The sequence below is a fragment of the Calidris pugnax genome, unplaced genomic scaffold (genome assembly GCF_001431845.1).
Source record: "Calidris pugnax isolate Ruff unplaced genomic scaffold, ASM143184v1 scaffold25, whole genome shotgun sequence".
Classification (NCBI taxonomy): Eukaryota; Metazoa; Chordata; class Aves; order Charadriiformes; family Scolopacidae; genus Calidris; species Calidris pugnax.
This window is the reverse complement of record NW_015090805.1, coordinates 3469512-3488918: the sequence shown is the minus strand read 5'-3', so window position 1 is coordinate 3488918 and position 19407 is coordinate 3469512. Positions and strand designations below refer to the sequence as shown.

The 19407-nt window shown below is 40.6% G+C and overlaps 1 protein-coding gene across 1 annotated transcript in view; it reads left to right on the top strand.

Moving 5' to 3' along the window:
- ABCG1 (ATP binding cassette subfamily G member 1) overlaps positions 1–19117 on the top strand; it is a 70493-nt gene extending 51376 nt beyond the window's left edge. Inside the window, exons 5-14 of the mRNA XM_014938199.1 lie at positions 52–197; positions 897–1020; positions 2129–2243; positions 2941–3089; positions 3278–3379; positions 6085–6253; positions 7078–7178; positions 7647–7805; positions 9050–9168; positions 10570–19117. Coding sequence (XP_014793685.1) covers positions 52–197; positions 897–1020; positions 2129–2243; positions 2941–3089; positions 3278–3379; positions 6085–6253; positions 7078–7178; positions 7647–7805; positions 9050–9168; positions 10570–10798 — 1413 coding nt within the window. The 3' untranslated portion in view covers positions 10799–19117. The remainder of the gene's footprint in view (positions 1–51; positions 198–896; positions 1021–2128; positions 2244–2940; positions 3090–3277; positions 3380–6084; positions 6254–7077; positions 7179–7646; positions 7806–9049; positions 9169–10569) is intronic.
- The last annotated feature ends 290 nt before the right edge of the window (positions 19118–19407 follow it).

The window sequence follows — 19407 nt, the reverse complement described above, 5'->3', positions numbered from 1 at the left end:
TTCTTTTGTGCTAATGAATTTAAATGACATACATTATTGTGTTTCCTCTAGGTAAAGGAAATCCTGACAGCCCTCGGTTTGCTGACGTGTGCCAATACAAGGACTGGCAGTCTTTCTGGAGGCCAGAGAAAGCGTCTTGCCATCGCTTTGGAGCTGGTGAACAATCCTCCTGTCATGTTTTTTGATGAACCAACCAGGTACTTCATGGCCAAGAGTTAAAGGTAGACAAATACCACTTGATATTGTAGAACAGTGCTGCAGGAAGGTTATTCATCTCTAAGTCCTTGGAAAAGGCTCATTTTGTGTTGCCTGTAAGTACTGAATAAGGCCCCAAGGAATAACTTGATTTGGGTACTTAGTGCCTGGGGTCACTGCTGTAACCGCTGGACCATGGGACTATAAGTAATTTTTAAGGGAGACACAAACTGAAACAGGAAGGAAGAGAGAGGAATTTAATTTCATATTGTGTCATGAGTTTTCTTCTTGAAGCAAAGATAGCTTGAATATAAGCATTTTAATGTGTGACTTTTAATAATGAATGTAGCATATTTAGAATCAAATTCTGTGATCAGTCTAGGAGGAGGTTGGGAGAGCTATGAATATGTATCTATTCATTAAAGTTGGGAGCATTTAAATCTGTAGTCCTAAAATGTAGAAGTCCCTGAAGGCAGCTTTGAGAATACTCCTAGTTTTCATTCTCAGGCATGCTTCCAACTTAATTAAAAGACTGATGAAGAAATACAAGCATAAGGTTGGCATATGATAAAATTAAACTGCTACGGAGAAACTTTATAAAAGGATAATAGTGGGAGACTGAAGTAGCAAATACATGTGCTAGTTTTGAGGTGGTGCCTATGGACTTGTGGATAACGAACAACTTCTTTCCTTTTATTCAGTGGCTTGGATAGTGCATCATGTTTTCAAGTTGTCTCTTTGATGAAGGCTTTAGCCCAGGGTGGCAGGTCCATCATTTGCACAATTCACCAGCCCAGTGCTAAACTGTTTGAGTTGTTTGATCAGGTATGATTCTCAAACTCTTTCCCTTTATGTGTGGTTTAAGTAGGCTGTCCTTTCAAGTCTACGTTCTCCGAGTAAAAACATTAATAATTCTAGTCTATGGTTCCAAATCAAATAAAGCCATTAAATAAATAAGAGCAAAATATACTTTTTTATTATGTTTTTTTTTTCTTCTTCTCTGCCCGTTTCCATTATCTAAATGTAATGTTTTTAAAGAATCTGGCTGGTATGTTTGTGAAACCATGATTATCACACTTGTGATTTTCATGCCTTCACCCACCACTGCTTCTGGTCACAGTAAAGTAAAGGTGCCTTCACCCACCACTGCTTCTGGTCACAGGGCTGTCAGTAAAGTAAAGAAAAGGTTATTTAGAGCAAGAGATTTTTAGTGCTGCTTTCTTGCTACTACACATTCTCATCCTAGCTACACAGGTGTAAATTCAGAAGAGTTATTCATGTGAAGTAATAATATTAATTGAAATTAAGTCAGTTGGAAATATTTTCTCCAACCTAACAACCGGATTTGGACTGTACAGGTTTAGGTTAGATTTAAATATACTTTTTGGGAGATCTGAATGAGACATGTGAGAGCTGAGAGAAAACCCACTACACCATAGGTGAACAAGCTCTTGCAGATTGCCAGTCTGGCAAGGAGGTTTATTTAAAGTCAGTAGCATGGCTAAAAGTAAGAATAGTCAAGCTGTTTCCCATTGCTGTGCTGTTCCACCTCTCCTTCCATTCCTACATTCACAAACCTTGTCTTCCAACCCAAAATATCTATAATGTGTGGAAATTAGATGGCTTGGCTGTTACAGTTTCTTGCCTGTTTTCAGCACGCGTCTAGGGCTGGAATTACTCTGTTTCTGTGTTAACGTGCTTTTAAGTCCCGGCATGAATGTTTGCAGAATTCAAACCTTAGGCATTTCATTTTCCATTAGTTGTAATTGCATACAAAGGTAAATGGGGACAAATCTTGCCAAGGGTGTTCTTCCCACTGGGACAAGGAGAGGTCATTAGGTTCATTGGTTGCTGTCATACAGGTGACAGGTTCAAAAATTTTTTATGCTAGTTCACATTTTTCTTTTTTTCTTTTCTTTGCCTTGTTTTTCAGCTCTATGTTTTAAGTCAAGGTCAATGCATTTACCGTGGGAAGGTGGTAAACCTAGTCCCTTACTTGAGAGAGTTGGGTTTGAATTGTCCAACCTACCACAATCCAGCAGATTTTGGTAAGGACAATTTGAATAGTTTATTTAATTTATTTTGTATTTGATTAGCACCTTCAGGGTAATGGGGACCATGGTGTGTTTTATACTTTTGTACTTACATACATATGTCAGTGTGTACATACATGTATCTAAATTAAAAATCAAATTATTCTGATTTTTTTTAAAAGTAATTAGAATGCCATCTAGTGGTAAACTTTAGTGAATATTTCTCTCTTGCAGAAGTCAAGGTCCAGGAAATGAAAGATAAAACACATTACATAGTGTTTCAGAGTAATTAATCTTAGTGGCTTTTCAAAGAGGCTCCAGTAGTCTGGTTTTTTATCTTGAATAATACCACTGTGGTATTGTACAGCTAATAGCATTGAGGGTTTTTTTCATTGTGGTTTCTTAATTCCAAAGAAGCAATAAGAACCACAAAAATAGACTTTTGTAATTTTTTATTACCAAGAGCGTCTCCTATTCACCCCCTTTGCTCTAAAATAGTTCATTTAACTTCTGGGATGAAGAGAACTCTCTGAAGATTTATAGAAAGATACATTTAAATTATGTGAGTATACATATGAATTTGCATGTGGCATTTTAGAGCCTATTTTAGGCAAAACTGCTATTTCTGTCGGTGCAACAGAATCAAGGGGATCTAATAATAAGGCTTGTAATTAGTCAGTACTGTAAACTAATAACTTTCTGTTTTTTGTAGTTATGGAGGTAGCATCTGGTGAATATGGAGACCAGAATGGCCGTCTGGTAAGGGCCGTACGGGAGAGGATGTGTGACACAGACTACAAGAGAGATGTTGGTGGGGAGAATGAGTTGAATCCCTTCCTCTGGCACCGGCCTTCTGAAGAGGTATTTTGTTTATCACAACTAAAGGGCATGGCTGGAGGTTGGGGGCAGGGGGGAGGAAGAGAATTTAAATCCTTGGTCAATGGAGGAGGTTTCTGGGCACATTCAGCTGATGAGAGTGGGGTTTTGTGAATGAAGACTAAGCAAGATACTGCAAAGAAAGAAGTTTATTCTTTTATGTGTTTCCGCAGGATTCCTCCTCCACAGAAGGCTGCCACAGCTTCTCCGCCAGCTGCCTAACCCAGTTCTGTATCCTCTTCAAAAGAACTTTTCTCACCATCATGAGGGATTCGGTAAGACTGCCTTTATAATAACTATTGTAGCCAAAGTACCCATTCAGTTGGTTGTGAGGTAGTGAAATACGCATTAAAGGTCCTGTCCAACAGCTTAGATTTTACAGAATTTCAAAGGAAAGGGACTGATCTTTCAGTCTTGCTGTTAATTGTACCATCTTCGTTGTGAACAACAGTTTTCTGCAGAGGAACTCAGAAGATCTGGGCTAAAAGCCTACATCCCCTCTGTGCTGGCAAATCCCTTATATAGGTTTTTTTCCTGCTGAAAAGTAAGTGGGAAATTGAATTGATATGCCACAAAATAAGTTTTTCCAGAAAATTCAGGGTGGCTGAGATGGTAATTTCAGTGTGGTATCAGATTAATACTTGAAATTTTTCTTTTTTCCTTGTGAAACAGAAAATCAATAAATAAAAATTTTGCTTCTTTGAAAAGGGAGCATATCTGTTTTCACACATTTAAAATCGAGATGGACTAAGTATCATAATGAAACTCTTCATTCCCCAGGAAAAAAATACAGCTTTCACCTTTTTTTCTTAAAGGCCCACTTGAAGGCCCACTCCAAAATCCCAGGTCCTGCAGGTTTCATATAAGTTCATTAAATGTTTTGCCTGCCTAGTTTGCATAGCAAAATGCAATGGGACTTTTTTTTTTTTTTTTTACTTAGAAAAGTTTTTCTTATCTCTAAGTAGCTCAGTTGTTTGTGAATTTAAGAGATAGGCCTATTCACATTATCTGAGTGATGCTTTGAAATGTCATCTAGATAGGATTGTCCCTTCGTTAACAGGCCTTAGTTAAGGAGGTGAGTTTCCTGAAATAGACCTTACATGCACACCTGTCCAAGGGACTCACCCATGTGCAGTGTAATTCATACTAGTTGGCTGAGTGCTTTTCTCCATGGCAAATTTGCAATTTGATGAATCTGAGTAGGGGTTATCTGCTGCTTTTTCTGCATTTTGGAAGGTTTTCAGTGCTTTACGTGAGGGGCGGAAAAGACAATGTATACATTCATGTATATTGATGTATTAATTTGACATACCTGTCCTTAGAAAAGGGGAAAGCCAGACAGCATATCTATACTGGTGGGCACATGGTGGATTCTGATGAGGTATGCACACCTGTCCAAGGGACTCACCCATGTGCAGTGTAATTCATACTAGTTGGCTGAGTGCTTTTCTCCATGGCAAATTTGCAATTTGATGAATCTGAGTAGGGGTTATCTGCTGCTTTTTCTGCATTTTGGAAGGTTTTCAGTGCTTTACGTGAGGGGCGGAAAAGACAATGTATACATTCATGTATATTGATGTATTAATTTGACATACCTGTCCTTAGAAAAGGGGAAAGCCAGACAGCATATCTATACTGGTGGGCACATGGTGGATTCTGATGAGGTAGTTTGGAAACCAAAAGCAGTTGAGCCACATGGAGCTCAGCTTGTGTGAGTTACCCTTGTGAAAGGGTAAGCTGAGCTTCCCTGAGCTCCAGATGCTGCAGCTACACTGATTTTGCTCTGCGCCCAGGCGGGTACCTTTTTAAGACACTGTCACTTGCAGTGTAGACATGCCCATGCAGAACTACAGGCTTGGAGGAAATCTACTGGACCATTGTGTCCAGGCCTCTGCTGTCAGAAAACCACAGTATTCCTTCCCTTTCAGAAAGGGAAACGCTATATTGAATGCCATAGTAAAAACAATCAACTGTTTTCCCCACTGCTCTGGATGGGAAGATATGGCAGAACTGTTCAATTCTAGTAGCTGGAAGCATCTTCTTATTTCCAGACCATATATATATTGCACCCATTTGTTGTTTTGCCAGCATATTTCTTTGTCATAAGTTGTTCTTCTCCCTTGCTGTTTTATATTACAGTACATTTGTCATTCAAGGATTAATTCAGTTGTTGAATTTTGCCTTCCTGCAATCTGGCATAGTTTGCACATCTGGTCTAGTACCAAATATTTGGTCAAAAATAAAATGACATGTTCATGTGGGATGCTTGTTGTAATCCGAAGCTTCACATTCTCCATGTTGCTCAGCTAGCTGATCAGAATGTCAGAATGTACATGTGGAGAGCATATCTCAGAGGTGTGTGAGCACTAACCATGGATGATACAGTCTTCTCCTCAACTCCACCAAGGGGAAAACTATAGATTGAATAAGTGTTGGTTTTGAGGTTTTTTTTCCTGCTCAACTGTAAAGGCTTGCAGTTGTTCCAAATTTTATTATTTCTTTTGTTCTTCCATACCTCTTGTAGGAATACTGTATTGCAGAGAAGGCACAAAAGGCTAATTTATGCCTGATTAAGTTAATTTCATCTATACAAGCTTGCAATAACTTTTCTGCCTCCTTCTGCTTTGGGAAATTTGTCTTTTAGTCAGAGAGAAAGTCTGCTTCTCCTGATGAATGAGGGCCAATGGCTCCATGACATTGTCAGACAGCAAGATTTCAGGTTGCAGCATTTGCAGTTTCTGCCTGTGTTTACAGGAAGAAATTTTCTGTTCCGTGGTAGCCGTGTGCCTGATTCACACTGGAAAGCTCATTACAGTCAGTTTTCCTTAGCTGAAGCTTAGTTTGCCAGTAGGAAGGGAACAATTCTATATAAGTTCTTCTGGGCATAACTCCTTTTCCGCAGTCTGATTTCAGTCATATTGCCATTGTTTTTGAGCCCAGACTTCCTGATCAGAAATACTACTCTTTCCGTGCCTCGTAGGTGCTGACACACTTGCGTATCACCTCACACATTGGCATCGGACTGCTCATCGGCTTGCTCTACTTAGGCATTGGCAATGAAGCTAAGAAAGTCCTCAGCAACTCCGGCTTCCTCTTTTTTTCCATGTTGTTTCTCATGTTTGCCGCGCTCATGCCAACTGTCCTCACATGTGAGTACCAGCCAATAGTTCACTATTACAGCCCTGGACTGGAATTTCCCCTTTCTCCTAAGGTGCCAGTGCATTTCAACTGTGTCATGAGCTTGTGGTTGGTCTTAGGGGAGCAGTAATAATTTCTCTAGGGAAGCAGTAAAAATTTCTGTCCTGGTTTCAGCTGGGATAGAGTTAATTTTCTTTCTAGAAGCTGTTGTGGCTTGGATTTGGCGTGGGAAGAACGTTGAGGAATGTTGATAACACATATTTAGTTGTTGCTAGGTAATGTTTATGTTAGTCAAGGACCTCTTCCGATTCCCATAGAAGCTGGGAGGGAGCACGGACAGAACCAGTTGGACAAAGGAATATTCCATACCATCATGCTCAGTATATAAATGGGGGTTGGCCATCATGGCAGACTTTTAAGTCATGACTCCTGTGTGAGATCAGTGTATTCATGTGGTATCAGAAGCAAACTCCTGCAGTATGGACTGTTCCATACTTTCTTTGGGAGCACTGTTACTTTACATTCTCTGTTGGATCAAAAGGAACAACCAGGTTCTTTAAGTTTTAACACCATTTTTTTTTCTCAAAAAGCCGCTTTGAGGGAGGTTCAGATCATCTGAGTAGACTGATACATGTCCTAGGCAGTGAGCAACTCTCAGGACTGTCCTCTTACATTTCATTACAAATCACTGAAACTATTGCTGGTCTGTCAAAGGCCTCCGAGTTCCAATCCCACTACGAGACGGCAGCATTTCAGAATTAGATATGGATAAAATATGTTATTATGTGCAAGAATACTTTACACTGACAAGCTTATTAATATGTGTTCTCTGCAGTTCCTCTGGAGATGGGAGTATTTCTTAGGGAGCATCTGAACTACTGGTACAGCTTGAAAGCCTACTATCTCGCCAAAACCATGGCTGATGTTCCTTTTCAGGTATATGCTCTGCTCTTCGATAAAACAAGAACCATTTAATTTCATGGCAACTCCACTTGGCAGGAAGATAGTATTAGTATTTTATCCATCTGAATAGTGGAGAAACTATTCATAAGTGCATGCTGAAGCTTCTGGTCCAAATCCGAAGCACCCTAAGAGTAAACAGCAGAACTTCACAAAAGCCGAGACCTGACTCAATATTTTTTAATAGCCAGAAGACCATCTTTGCTTATTTGCAAAAGGGGAATTGAAAAGGGCTATAAGTGAAAGGAATCTGTTTTCTAATGCCCAAGTAGTAAGATAGAGGTCATTGTCTGTGGCAGACATATTTATTCTCTTCAGCCATGCCTGTCACGTAATGGAAAGGCTGAGAGGTGTGGATTAGCTAGGACTCCCCACGTTTTTAGCTTAAAGTAAGAGCAAATGTTCGGCTTTAATGGACTGACTCCAAGCATAATCTCCTTGCAGATCATGTTTCCTGTGGCTTACTGCAGCATCGTGTACTGGATGACTTCACAGCCCTCTGATGCACTGCGATTTGTCCTCTTCGCAGCCTTGGGAACCATGACATCCCTGGTGGCTCAGTCACTGGGTCTTCTCATAGGTGCAGCCTCTACATCCCTCCAGGTATTGATGGTGTTTTGTGATCTCACAGGAACCCTGCTGTCTCCTAACACTGACTGCTTACTGTGACTGTTGCTGTGTCCCCAAGGCATTATTGAGAGATGACAGGCAAAAAGTTGTCTTGGTCTGATATAGCTACTTGATGCTTCCCACTAGCATCAACTTCAATAGCATGTACACACACTGGATGTGAGGTTCTGAAGTTCTTTCCCCATCCAAATGGGGTTGTGCCTGCCTCTGCTTGAGATGGTTGTTGCTTGCTACTCATCCCAGGCTGAGCAGGTCTTAGAAACTGCAGGACCGATGCATTTCTATGCACCTACAAAATGGAGGTAGACCGTGAGGATCAGTAGTTCAGGAGGGGGTTCTTCCATACATATACAAAAACGTTGCAGGAGATGAGGTAGTAAAAGGCTTGCCCAGAAACTAAACCTCCGCAGAGGGAGGGAGAGGAGCAGAGTGACTGCCACGCTGGGAGCTGGTTGTGTAACTCCATGCGGCCTCCTGGCAGGAGGAGTGCTTAGGTGACCATTCCACAGCAGCACTGGTAACACTGACATTAATATGCACTGACACTATCAAGATTTCTGCAGTAGAAGACTTGATTCCCTCTCAGTGCCACCCCCTGGAGACAAGCAGAGACCTCTTGTGTGACCCCTGTGCCTCTGCTTCTGCCAGAGATACCTATATGGCCCTTTGCCCTGAAGGGGTTATAGAGGACAGGCTGGAGTTCCCCAACCAAAGCCACCCAGCTGGTAGTATTTAGAAAGGGGAATCTCATCCTCAGAGAAGCAAGGGAATCATAGTGTCCATCTTGCTCTGTAAACTTCTTGGTGGGTTCGAGTCCCTCGGAGGACAGATAGCAGCACAGCATCATCATCAGCTAGTAGCAGGGTTTAGAAAGAGGAGATGTACCACTTTTCCTCCACTAACAGCATCTGACTTCCCCCTCACAAGAAACCTTGTCCAGAAAATTTAATAATGTCATGGTATTTCAAACTGTGGTAGTTTTGAGGAGTAGCATTATCAGAAGACGTTGAGTGGCATTGCTCCCCACTGCCTAAGAGAGTAGGTTTTCACTGCCTATTTGTGTTTGCGCAGAACAAAGGACTTTCCATTTGGAAAGTGTGCTCTTCTAAAGGCTGATTTCCTTACTGGAGGTCAGGACATCAGATAAAAGAACAAGTTAATTATTTCTTTTTTCTCTGGCTATCTGACAAGAGACTGTTTATTCCTTCTTTTCACAGGTGGCCACTTTTGTGGGCCCAGTTACTGCCATCCCAGTGCTTCTTTTCTCTGGGTTTTTTGTCAGCTTTGATACCATCCCAACATACCTCCAGTGGATGTCCTACATTTCCTATGTCAGGTACTTCTAGGGAGGCCATTAACCTCCAATCTTGGAAATGCTGGTTTTTTGCTGTTGTTTGCTTGATTGGTTATTTTGGGTGCCAAAGAGACTTCAGACTATAAGACTATAAATATACATGGGATTTAGGCTGCATTATGCCACTACATTTTATGTTGTGTATGATAGGAAATAGATTGGGACATTCAGTACAGATTATCAGCCACAAGTCTGTATCAGTCTCCTTGAATTCAGTGGGAATGGACAGCACGCAAACGTCCCTGGATTTTGTAGTAGTGGATTTCTGAAATAATAGGGACAGTATGCCCAACTGATAAGTTGATGCCACCACCTCATATTGGAAGAAAATGTTGTATAAATCACTGCTGCATCCTAGGCAGACTTGTTGGATAAAGACCTGTTTTTAAATTTTGCTGTAGCACTGCTGCAAGAGGCACAGGATTTGTGTCATCTCTAATCTAAACTAGTGGTTTAAGAATCATAGGCACCTTACATCCTATCTGCAACTGTCACCCTCGCTGCCTGAGACAGCTATCTTAAGATGGGATAATTGCCACCAGGAAACTTCTTGAGGCTAGCACAGAGGGATACTTTAGACTAGACACTTAAATTTTTATAGCTGAAATTAGGTGAGGTAAATTTTCCCATCCCCATTTTCCCCACCCTGCCCAAGCCACACTATTACTGAGAACACACAAGCTAAAATATCCTCTCATTTGGCAAGTGAGGTCTTACACAGAGACCTTTCAAAGATTTAAGAGACTGCACGCCCCAAATTACTAGCTGGAATTTCAGATGAGGCCTTAAGCAGTTGTCTAGCCTGTATGGGGTCTCCTGAAGCTGGAGGGAGCTGTCATGCACAAGGGACCCATGATGGTGTATCTGCTTGCAAAGTCAAATCCGAAGTGCACCCAGTGCCAGGGGAGACACGGGAACTGCAACTGTGAGTGAAACTGTGGCACATGGGAGGAAAGAGAAGAGACATTTTAGACTGTGCCAGTTTTAATATGTTTCTGACTTCAAACAACAGTTGTGCCCCTGTTGCTTACTTTCAAAAATGGAATTAATGATGTCACTTTTAAAAGGAGAATTTCTGAATATGAGATTAAAGTAGTCTGCTTTGGATTTTAATGTTTTTCTTTAGAGAAATTGCACTATACACTAACTGGAAGCAGATAAAGGCAAGACTTCTGCCCTTGTTCAATCTTACGTAAAGTGCCAGTGACATGTAATTTACTTGATTGTAACAGGGATAGAATTTGCCCTGAGACACATGTGTCAGAATGATATTGAACCCCTCGGTATTTCCAGCCGAGCTCTCATAGGGATTGTAGTGCTGGTGGAGTATTTCTAAACAGATCACTGGGACTTTTCCTTGTAATCCATCCTTCTTCTTTCCAGATACGGGTTTGAAGGAGTTATTCTCTCCATCTATGGACTGGATCGAGAAGATCTGCATTGTGACAAAGATGATACTTGCCATTTTCAAAAATCAGAGGCCATTCTGAGAGAACTGGATGTAGAAAATGCCAAACTTTACCTGGACTTCATTGTTCTTGGAATTTTCTTCTTCTCTCTGCGCCTGATTGCCTATTTTGTTCTCAGATACAAAATCCGAGCAGAGAGGTAAAGGAAAAACAGCTAAAACGATGCAGTAGGAAGATCTTTAGACATGCAATAGAGTGCACTTGACATTGTCTCACTGTGGCAGGCCAGTCTCCAGTGCCCAGCTAGATGCTGTTATGACCTAGCCCATAGAGAACCACAATGGGATAGTGGACATATAGTGTTAAGCCAATCAGTCCAGTTGGGTTGGGTCATGTTTTCATTACACTTTCTAGCTTTAACTAGGAAGAAGAAATAGAAGGGAATTTTACACCACAGAATATCAATACCGAGGCAGTGTAACCGTAATAAAAAGCCTGGCTGCAGGAGCTTTCCTTGTGGAAACCGATTTCATGATAAGGTAATACAAGTCCTGGTAGCCAGAATAGTATAATGTCATCTATAGGTGACAAGGCAATGAGATGAAAAACGGGGAAAGCAAAGAAAACAGGATTCTCTCATCTTTTTAAATTCAGAGTTTCATCTTTGCAGTTTTCTATGTATTACTTTGCAATACTTTTCCACAGAATTGTCCCTTCTGGCCAAAAGTCTGTAAATGTATTAATAAGGTAAAGAGATCTTTTTAATACGGATACTTTTTTAAAACAAACCTGAAGTGATTGAAGTCATTATTTTTGTTTCTGTCTAAATTTAGAACTCTGGTGCTTTGCTTGTCGAGCTGGTCTCATATCTGAAAATTGTAATGATAGGAGGAAAAGGCAGATTCTGAGTCTGTACTAAACCTGTGGTCCCTATTTGGAAGCCACAACAGATAGCACAGGCAGTCAGACATGTTCAAGCTGCCACTGAATGATTGAAAAAACATTCTTTTTCAGTGTCTTTTAAATCCTCAATATTTGTGATATTTAAAATGCTAACTCTACTCATTATCTGTATGATCTACCTCCTGCGAATGAAAAAATCAAAGCACTCCAAGGCTCATTTTTTTTTCTCAAACTGTGAATGCAGAATCTATCCCTAAAGCCTGAGCGATTGTTAAAGCCTGACGGAGTGCAAGAGCTCTCCACAGCTCATTGTGGTTATTGTGTTAAAACATGTGTGACTGCCTCATATGGCAGCGTTCCTTATACGTGCAACACATATAGGACTCTCCTCAAAATATACAAATGACCTGGTAATACTGCAGGTCTAATTATGCCAAGCAGTTTTGTTCACACCCTGAATTCTTCATGCACGACATGGGAACTGATACTAATTGATCTAAACACCAATGAAACCGTTAAAAGAAGCGTGCATTTGTTTTGCGTATCTCACCTTTGTAAACTGGGCAGTGGGAATTCTGGTTCCAAGTTGATGTGAATTTTGACACTGATTTTCATGGGTTTGGATTTTCGACCCAGAGTGAAATCGTGGGGCCCATACTCGTGTTGGACACCTTGGTGAACTTCTGTGTGAATTCCTTTACCTCCTGCCATTACTGTGTGTTTACCCCAGTGTTACAGACTTCCAAGTCAGACCTACAAATTCTATAAGACCTACAAATTCCTATCAGGATGCTGAAGGCTTGTAGATTGGAAGCAGCTCAATGTCAGCAAACCATTCAGGAGCTCAGCAGCTCATGACAGTAAGGTGGATGGGGAGGGACTTTGGGCATGTGCTGGTCAGCAGCAGTCAACAGTTCTGACCATTTTCAAGGACTTCATGGCTACATCTGTACTAGTAAACTAAATAGAGCCAGGGCCAGCTCTGTTAGGCCTCAGGCAACTGGAACTGATAGAAATGGTTCCTGTACTGTACTAACTTCTAAACAAGAGCCCAAACATTGCCTGGAAGAGCTCTGGCTGTGATGGGCTGCAGCTCTGCCATTTAGCAGTGAAGACAATTGTTTCCCAGCTTTCCTGGCCCGTGCCCAGGCTCTGTTTATTTTACCAATATAGACGTAGACCACGTGTGTCTGTTAAACTTGGGTACTTGAATCAAGGCTGTGTTCTGGAAGACTTTAAGTCAAGTCACATGGTTTAGGAAGGTTAGCTGAACTTTTCCTGAAAATAAGATTGACCTATGAAACCAAGGTCAATTGTTAGTGTAGAAATAAAAAATCCTTACACAACCTCTTTGCATAATTTTGTTGCTGTTTTTTTCAAAAAATGTCCTGGAGACAGTAGAGCTCTTGTACAGTTCTGCAGCTCCCTCAGGCATAATCACAAACTTGTATGGGTCTGTATGGCTGTCAGATATGAGAAATTAAATTTTTGGCTATTCTGAATAATACCCATAACTGAACAGTTTTTAAATAAGTCACAAGCTGAAATCCCTTGGCACAACATGTCTTGATTATTTCAAGACTCTCAAAATATTTGTGAATAATACAGGTGGTTCAAATGCTATTTGCAAACAGATAAAAAAACTACCTTTGCCAGATTACTCTCTTGTTGCACACTGCTGGTCCAGAGTAGGAAAGAGTGTAATGTCCATGGCATTAAATACCTTCAGGGTTCATGTTTTGCGTTTACCAACACCATTTACCAAATACCACATTGAAAATCCATTGCAGTGTACCAAATGAAGTAACTTGCTGACATTTCAACACTGTTAACTCATGTAATGACAATGATGTCTTCTCCCATCTAGATCAATTTCGCAGTATGAGTTCCTTGGACACTGTCTTGTTATCTGTGTCTGTTCCTCTGTTTGTAGACCTCCTTATTTTACCACTTTAGCCTGCAATGAGTCCTCCTGTAATTTTGTGTTGTATTATGGTAGCCAAAAGTCTGGTCCTCCCCGGGTGTTCCTAAGAAAATGCATGCTCTGGAATATTTTTTGTCACTCCTATTTTTTGTTAGATATGCTTTTTCCCAGCCATCTGCTGGCAGCATTTGGCTCAAAGTTACTATTCTAAGGAACGCTTTCAGACTGTAGAATCCCAGTAAAGAAATAAATTAATTCTTTTGAAACTCAGTGCTACACATAAATGAGATAATCATTCTTTCCCTCCTTAGGTCTAAAATTAACTAATGATATCTCTTTTGCCACTGCTGTGCGACAGAAGTATTTAAAGTCCATCCCAATTATGTTTGCATATACTGCAAAAATTTTTAACATAGCCTCAACTTGGCTTCTTTCTATTTATGTGGAAATAAATTCTAACAGGCTGATATAAAACACATTCCCAGGTTAATGGACTGAGCATGCATGTGCTGTAGCGGAAAGCAATCGCATTGTGAAGCTCTGGAGGCTTCACGTGGAAGAATAATGAAGCCAGCAAGATTCTAAAGACTTCAAATCCTCCATTTATATAGCCATATATAAATAGCCATAAACCGGTTAAAATCAGTGCCATTATTACCATTCAAACTAGTCACAATCTGGCTAAAATTTGCCTAAGAGGATAAAGTTTTTTTAAAGTTCTCTTGAAGACTGAATGTATGATTCCTGTTGGGATTGCAGGAAGACTTTAGTGTTCTGTTGGCCTCCTTATTTTGTTTCGATTTGTTTTGTGCATGTTGCTTCGGTTACTGTGTGCATCAGTTAAGACTTTATGTGCTTCGGATTTTTTTTTGGTCATTTTTCTTTGTGGAAACTTGCATATAATCCGGAAAACCCTGAAAGTTTTTTAAAAAGGAACTTAAAACATTATTACTTAAAACTAAATAAAAGATTTGGAAAACAGATTCTGCTCACGTAAGAAATTGAGAAAATTTCATCTTTATGGATCAAAGGGAGTAACAGGAGAATATCTGATGCTGAAATCCTGTTCACTCCTTAATATTTGGAGCCCAAGATGTCTTTTTTTCACTAGAGGAGAAGAATATACATACACATCACAGGGAGAGCTGTTTATGCAAGTGGGAGAAAATGAACACTTGAGTCCAAGTGCAGGATGTATCCAATGACTGGCATTTCAATCTATTCTTTTGTGTCAAGGTCTATGTTGTCAACAGAAATGACTGTTTCATTAAACATATGTTTCTAGAAAGCAGCCTGTTACATACTGACCTGTACCTCCCCAGTGATCCTCACAGAGGGTGGTCCTAGCTGTCCTGTTTTCTCAAGACTAGGTGGATGTCTTCTGCTCTAATGGGATCCTTTGAAGCCCTGTTCCAACGCAGTGCTTAAGTATCTTAACTTCTCACATCTGCGTTGTGAACCAGAGGAATGACCAATGTCTTTAAGATCAGGTCCAGGCTTAAGTGCTTTGCTGGGTGAGGGCTGTGTTGCGCAGGAAGGCTGAGGTGCTGACTGGCTGAACAGACTCGGAGACTCAACTGAAAAATCTGCTTGCTTTGGGTTAGTCTCTAGGAGATTACAGCTTTGCAGTGATCTTGAATTAATCTTTTTGAATCACAAAATACTTCTTTTCAGGAGAAAGAGGAGAGTGAAAATCAAGCATGGAGATGAGTCTATATTTTTCTGTATGTTTACTGTTGCTTTGCATAATTGCTTTTGTTACCTGCTTAGTTTTGTTAAGGAAAAAGGAACTTTTTTTTTTTTTTCCTTTCTGTACTAGAAATGCCAATCCAGGACTGCTTTACATTCAAACAATGTCAGCATTTATTTTTATTTTCCAAACTAAGCAGGAAGGGATCTTAATTAAGTATTTTTCTGTGTTAACTTTTATTGGAATGTGATTTTATTCTTTCATCTCCTACTCTGTGACGATTGTATTCAGGAATGATGACAAGGGGCAGAGGAAGAGAGTTAACATTTCCAAATCGAGCTTCTCAGAAAATGCATGTGAGGAGGGTGCAAACAGCAGGCGTACCTCTTTCTGCAGCCTGATGCACCTTCTTCCACGTTGCCTTTGCTCACCGAGCTTCAGTCCAGTCTCAGCTGGTGGCCGGGTGGGAGGGAGGGTCACATGTGTTTGTCCTGCATGATGCAGGAGACCCTCCCCAGCACTGCAGGGCTAGTTACCAGCACCTTCTCTGGGGACAAATTAGTTCTGTGGGGAGTCCCTGATACCCTTGGGGTCTGCTCTGGTGTTCCTTGATCTTGGTACAGCAGAGTCTGGCCTGGAGCCTTCTTCACGGGGGCGCAGGTGGTCAGCTGTGGCGTTGGTCTACTTGTTAGGATCCAGGTGTGGAGTAGGAGGATGTTACATGCATGCTGCTTTTAACTATGGATACCATGATTTGGGTAATGAAATTCATTTCTTTTTCATTTTCGTCAACTGGGTAGTGTTTTTGGAGATGGTTTATCTCAAAACCATAGCTGTCTAAAAACAAGAGGCTCAGTCTCAGTTAATCATCTACTGTTCTCTGAAAAAAAAAAAAAGGAAAGAAACGGCCATGTCCAGGACAAATGGACCCAAGGTACTTCCATAATTCCCTGAGGTAGGTATTTTTTCTAGTGACTTGAATTCTGGCCTTTACAGTGAGTATTCTTATAGCAGTTGCCACATTTGAAGTTGCACCTCTTCCCAGGGGGGTTCAGGGCAATGTCATCTGGAGCAGGACTGGATCCTCATCTTGCCAGTATGGTTCCAGTTTTTGCAACAGCCCTGAAGTGGACAAATTGAAATGTTAGCAGTATAATTCAGCTTCCTGGACTTACTGAGCTGTAGTTTATGCATTTCTTCTGGTTTCTTAAGCTCCTTCTTAAGTTAGTGGGGACTAGATGGGCAGCTACAAAGGCACTTCTTCACACTGAACTTAGCGTCTCCTTTGGGATCTTTCCTGGGCATGTATTTTGGGCACTGGCAGAAGATTTGGAATTGGGTATTGTTACAAAAAACTATGGTTTGCCCTCATGGAGGTACATAACACTTGCCCTGATGATCAAGAGAGCCTAGGAAGGTACCTTAGATAGTCTGTCTACCTGCTCTGGACATATCAAATTAGAGGAGACGAGCCCCTGTACGTTGAAAATTTAGAGCTTAAAGCTTTGGCACTTCAACCTTTGGAGCTCAGACCTTTGGGGCTGGAAGTTCAAGCAATTCCTTGCTGCAATGAAAACTTGTTAAAACTGGTCTTACATTGTGGGTACCATCGCACACTTAACAAGTAGATGTGGTAGTTTAGGTTACCTTGTTTTTGTAGCCCTACTGTAAGTTAGAAAAGGTCTAGACTTTGCCCTGAACTCTTGAGTGTTAGGATCGTTGTTCCCTTTAACACTCAGGCAGGATAGGAAAGATCCCTGTCAAAAGCAGGATTAGAAAACATCGAGGTTGGTTTTGGCAATATCTAGCCTTAGGCACCTTCAGAGCAGGTTGACTGTGGCAGATAATTGGTCTGTATTTCTGCAGGGGGGATCTCAGTGGTAGCTGAAGAGATACTGTCCCACGTGTTGTTCTTTTTTCTTTGAGAAAATCTTCTCATGTGTATCCATTTTCCTCCCAGAACAGCCCAATAGGGTGCAATCACTCAGGAATTTCTTTCCTTTAGTTCTGTACAGAAAGCCGTTTATAAAGTATGATAATAACAAAGGCATTTTGAAAAGCAGTTGGGAGCTAGAAGGAAGCAGAAAATGACCTCGTGTCATGTCCTCTGTAGCAGTTTGTGATGGACTGATCGTTGCTGTGCCCGTGACATGGGTCCTATTAATCCTGCCACACAGCATTGGCAAGTGCACAAATTAAGTGCTGAGTGTCACTGAAGTTAATCATGAGCTCTGCTGTTTGTGTACAGGGGCAGTAGCATTTTTGGGGGTCAACTCCTACTGCCCTGTTTTCATAATATATAAAGATGCTGTTGTAAGGGATCCCACTGAGTGGCTTTTATAACCCCAGATATGCTTTTATAACCCCAGATATCCTTCTGCATATTACATGTCCAGAAGTTGCAGGTTGAGCCTGCAGACATAACAGGTTTGCTTTTCATTCTGTGTGTGTATTAGCATATTCCTGTTTCTGTACGCATTTCACGTAGAGGTTGTGAAGGAGTAATGGTACTGTAGAGCATGAAATGTAGCTTCAGTGCATTTATTATTTTGAAATCTTATCATGAACCATAACTTAATGCAGTTGTCAGCTGTAGAACCTCCCTTTAAGAGATTTAGATTTCTGTTGAGACCCATTGCCAGCACAGTAAAACAAAGGGTGACCAGGCAAAATAAGTATCCTTTGGCACAAGAAATCCCCATGACTCAGCCTGCCAGCCTACATTCTCTGCATTCTTTATGCCTTCAAGATACATCAAGATTTTGTCGACCCATTTTCTTTCTGGGGGCCTCCATGCAGGTCATCCCATGCATACCAGTTGCTTGCATCCTTATTGCTAGATATTTGTGGCTGCTGTCCATGTGGGGTGTAAAATTGAGCTGCTGGGGAACAGAGCACGGTAGTTCCAAATGGAGAGATGACTTTCAGACTTCTGTGAGTTAGCGAATACCTAATGTGCTGGATCTGTGAGTGTGCTTTGCTCTTTCAAGAAGAAAAAACCTCTAAAATGTCTTTTTAAGCAGATTGCAAGGCGACATGGAAGTCTTTACTTTTAAAGTTGATAGTTTTTTACTTCAGTGGCATCTGTGATGTCTTTTTTTTTTTTTTCCTGGCCCCATTGTAGCTTATTTTAGTAGCCCATTTAGGATAATTGTTATACAAACTCCGTTCTATTACTTCCAAAAACCAGCTTTCCTGGCCTCAATGATAATTGTACCAACCTTTACAAATGTAAATTAGTTGTTGAGCAATTAAAAAAAAATTGGAAAAAATGCTCTTAAATTATGGTAAAAGTAAATGAAATTTAAGGAAATTGATTCTGTGATTCTGTGAAAAGGTTACACAGATATATCTAAAATGAAGACAAACAAGTCCTGCAGTGTGGCCAAGCCTTTACCTGTGTGAGTAAAGATTTGTGAAATACCTTATCTGAGTCAGTTGACCTTATTGTGAGATACTGCCCTTGAATCTGTTACTGAATTATTTAACGTTTGTTCTTTTGTTTTTAAAGCAAGAGTCAATGCAAGGTATCATTTTAAATCAGCGTGCTAAAGTGTGCATATTCTGGTATATCTAATATGTCATTGTTGTCTCTTGTTTCTGTAATGCATTTGCATTACTATGAATCAATTTTATTATGCTTCTCTAGAGACTACTGCTGCCTGCACGCTGTGATATATTTGCACTGTTGTAGATATATATATATGCATATATATAATTATATTATATAAACCATGTCTTTTTCAGGTTGCTTGTTACCTTTGTAGTTTACGCTTACCGGTACAGTGGACCTGAGTAAAAATGTGGGATGTGGGGCATTCTGATGATATATTACAATAATAGAGAAATCTTTGTATATTTCTGTATACTTAATACCCGTAAGAAGAGATTTGTATGTGCATTATTTTCCAAACTAGGGCTTTGTTTTCTGAGACTAGAGAACATTTATGATAATGTTACAAAACAACAAAAAAAAATCAAATAAAGTGTTATTATTTTCAGACAGATGCCTTTGTCCCTGTTCTCTCTGGAAGGGAAGTGGCAGGTGCGTTGGTAGTGATGCGTTTTCACTGCCTGCCAGCAAGGTCATCAAATTGCCTGTGTGAGATGTACGTTGTTGCGGTTTCAGGTAACTCCCAATACAGGTAGGTTGCAGAAATAGGCAGTAAAAATTCTTAAAAACATAAGTACAGTCACATTGGCTCAGAGCAAAGGTCTGTATTGCCCAGTACCTGACGGTGAAGAATGGCATCACACAGGGAAGAGTGCAAGAACAAGGCAAGCACCAGGGGGTG